This window comes from Nannobrachium achirus, assembly GCF_963921795.1.
Source record: "Nannobrachium achirus genome assembly, chromosome: 23".
Classification (NCBI taxonomy): Eukaryota; Metazoa; Chordata; class Actinopteri; order Myctophiformes; family Myctophidae; genus Nannobrachium; species Nannobrachium achirus.
In genome coordinates this window covers 30,559,306-30,562,889 of record NC_137830.1, presented here as the reverse complement: position 1 = coordinate 30,562,889, position 3,584 = coordinate 30,559,306, and the positions used below count along the sequence as shown (strand labels likewise).

Below are 3,584 nucleotides of genomic sequence, written 5' to 3'. Positions count from 1 at the left end.
CCCAAAAATAAATGTTATAAATGTTATATATATATATAGGCCTATATAAAATGCAGTCTACACTCCATAACTAAACAAAAACATGGTCAAAGGGGAACAAAAGAATTGTTGCTGTAATTTATTGCTTCCTCTTTGGTGCTTTATGGTCTGTGAACATAGTCTCCGTGTGGACGTGTGGTGATATAAAAGAGACACAAGCAAGGCATCCCGGAATCGGAATCAGAATGGGAGGCTGCTCCGCTCTCTTGCTGCTACTGTCAGCGCTGTTTTTAAGATCGGTGGGGACACAAAGACCTGTGTGCGGTGCCATCAGAGATTCCAGTACTGACCTCTCTCACCACAACCTCACCAGAGTGCCTGGAAACCTGCCGAACAACACACGGTACCTGGATCTCTCCTTTAACAGAATCGCTTCCTTAGACAGAGGAGACCTGCTCAAAATGCCCGACCTCTGCTATCTCAGCCTCAGCCACAACCGTCTGAAGTCCATCCAAGCCCAGACCTTCCAGCGTAACCCCAGGCTGCAGATACTCAACCTGTCCTCCAATGCTCTGAACGCTCTGCCTGACCTGGGTGGTTTGCCTTCCCTCAGAGTCTTGGACCTGTCCGAAAATCACTATGACTCCTACAGCCTTGTCACCAGCTATAGCAACCTTCGCAAGCTCTCTTCTCTGTCTCTGGGAAGTCCGATAGTCATGTGTATAAAGAGGCAAGACTTCTCTGCTCTGAGCTCATCTCCCCTGGAGGTTCTGTATCTTGGCTCTGGAGCTGAGATGGAAGAGTACCAAGTTGGTTCCTTAGCTCAGCTGACTTCGCTGCGAGAGCTGACCTTGAACATGCGTTTCTGTGCAAAACCCACGGTGCTGCAAGACATCCTGAGGGATCTGCATGGCAGCAATGTAGTGAATTTGACCATAGTGAGACCACACCTCTGTAACATTTCAGTGGCTGATCCTTTTGAGGAGATGAAATACATGAGGAATCTGAGGACAGTCACTGTAATGGACATTCATGAAAAGTGCTCTGTTGCGAGCTCTATCTTCTGCAATATTCTGCAGTCACAAGTTGACTCTGTGTTCCTTATCAATCTATTCTTGTCCTATGACCCTCCATTTGTGATTGATATCCTGAGGTGTAACACAACATCATCTAACATTAGAAATTTTGTCCTTATAAACAATAACGGTTTTGATGCATTTTGGCCAATATTTAACATTAATTTTAAGCTTATCTCTAATTTGGAAGTGTTAAGGGTCATCAATCAAGGGATAATGATTTTTCCTTGGTCTTTTTTGATACCCGAGTTGCCAAATCTCCATGTTCTCGACTTCTCTCAAAATTTACTAGATGTCAACACTTTTGACACTCTTGAGAGCAAGTCTATTAGAAATCTCATTCTACGAAGTAATAATCTAGTTGATCTTCGTGCTGTTGTCAACGGTATCCACAACGTCAACCGTTTAGAGTCTCTGGACCTCAGCGCCAACAGAATCACACTGCAGGAGATACCTTCTTGGCCTTCCCATATCACACATCTTTCTCTGAGTGAGAATCAATTAGGCAACAATGTGTTTGTTTACCTCTCTCCATACTTCCTTAGTGTCAACCTGTCAAAGAATGATATAGTAAGTCTCAGCCAAGATACACTTGGGTCTCTGAAGGATCTGAAATCCCTCTTTCTGAGCTCTAACAGAATGTCCGCTTTGCCTACAAACCTCAACTTGAACCTGGAAGAGCTGCACTTGGATAACAACACCATCAAATCTCTACACAAAGAATACTTCACAGGGCTGCCCAAACTGAAGAAACTCAAAGCAGGGAATAACCCTTTCGCTTGTGACTGTAATCTGTACTGGTTTGTGAGCACTTTCAATAAGTCAATTCTATTGGACTGGCCCTCTGACTACACATGTGCCTCTCCAGCCAGACTGTCTGGGACACTCCTGAAAGACTTTCACCCGGGCAGATTGTCCTGTGATCCCATGATGCAGGTGGCTGTGTTTCTGCCTTTGACTGTGTGTGTATGTATTGCTCTGGGACTGCTATTCAACGCCGTGGATGGAGCTTGGTACCTGCGCATGATGTGGGTGTGGTTGACCGTTAAGCGTCGGGGTCAGAAAGAGAGGGAGCGCCTCCTGGGGGCCAACTTACGGTACCACGCCTTCATCTCCTACAGTCAGAGAGACAGCTACTGGGTGAACTCCCAGCTCATAGCGAACCTGGAGGGAGAGCACTTCAGCCTCTGCGTGCACGAGCGCGACTTTGTCCCCGGGCGCTGGATCATCGACAACATCGTTGACTGCGTGGAGGGCAGCTACAAGACCATCTTTGTGCTGTCCCAGAACTTTGTGAAGAGCGAGTGGTGCAACTACGAGCTGTTCTTTTCACAGCACCGGGACCTGAGCGAGCGACAGAACTCGATGGTGTTTGTGCTGCTGGAACCCATCCCCGGCAACTCCCTGCCCAAGAGGTTCCTTCGTCTGCAGAGGCTCCTGAGGCAGCAGACCTACCTGGAGTGGCCGGCGGATGAGCAGAAGCGCAGGCTGTTCTGGAGCAGCCTCAAGGCCCTGCTGCGGCCCGCAGACAGCAATGCGGTGCTGAGGAGAGTGGCCCAGGACTTGGCTGGCCTCAGTCAACATCAGACTGGAGCTGATCAATAACTTTCAAGGACCCCCATAACTCTGAGAGTGTACAAATGGAAGCAAATAGAACTGTCGGCTGCATTGAAATACCCCACCCTGCGCTTGTGCGTGTGATGAGCTCTATGTCTTCTAACTTCCCTGCATCTGATATTTGAATTATATAGTGATAATTGAAGAAAAAGATTGAATATATAATGGAAAGATAACTTTTGTGTTGAGAGCTTCTATCTTCTATTCTCGCTGAATGTTCACATATCTTTGCCGAATGTTCACCTACTATGACATGCTCAGGCAGGGATGCTAGTGTTCATAATTAAGTCTTTGTAATACTCAGCTTGAGCCACTCCAAAATGATATGGTGCTTTGAAAACTAAATTTGGCTTACTTTGATTACCCATGAATGTAGCAAAAACAATAGAATGGGGAGTTAATATTTGGAGAAAGCTGACATGAGACTTGTCTTAATTAATAGTAATAATCAAAACACGTTGATATATTTAATTGTATTCATGTCTATGAACAAAGTGCTATGCTTCTCTGTTATATAATTTCAACCGGGCAATTAGAGAAGTTAAATAAAACACATAATATCCCTAAGTTCATAAGTTCACTGATAAAGAGTGCAAAGAGATGAGTGACTGTAGTACTGTAACTCTTTTTTTTTACCTACAATCTGACATGATATACTGTATACAAAACTACTAGGGAAGGCACAAACTCTTGTGAGTTTATCAAGACAGGATTATTTGTCATAACAAACCTATCATTTCAGGTCTGAACAGTAAGCACATACTTGCTGGTGAGACAGACCTGGATTAATACAGTAGGCCTACTTGTGGAAAAGACAAATAAATGGCTTCATATTGAAATGGTTCCAATGATTTTTCATAAGGGGCATTAGAAAACTGCTACAGCTGCAGCGGACTAAAATGTACTCAAGTA

At 44.8% G+C, this 3,584-nt stretch overlaps 1 protein-coding gene across 1 annotated transcript; it reads left to right on the top strand.

The window, feature by feature from the left end:
- Nucleotides 1-224: 224 nt before the first annotated feature.
- On the top strand, nucleotides 225-2,660 carry LOC308308870 (toll-like receptor 1; the record flags this gene model as incomplete). Its single annotated transcript, XM_080754329.1, has 2 exons — nucleotides 225-998; nucleotides 1,662-2,660. The coding sequence occupies 2 exons, from the start codon at nucleotides 225-227 to the stop codon at nucleotides 2,658-2,660; spliced, it is 1,773 nt and encodes a 590-aa protein (XP_080610455.1).
- Between the last annotated feature and the right edge of the window lie 924 nt (nucleotides 2,661-3,584).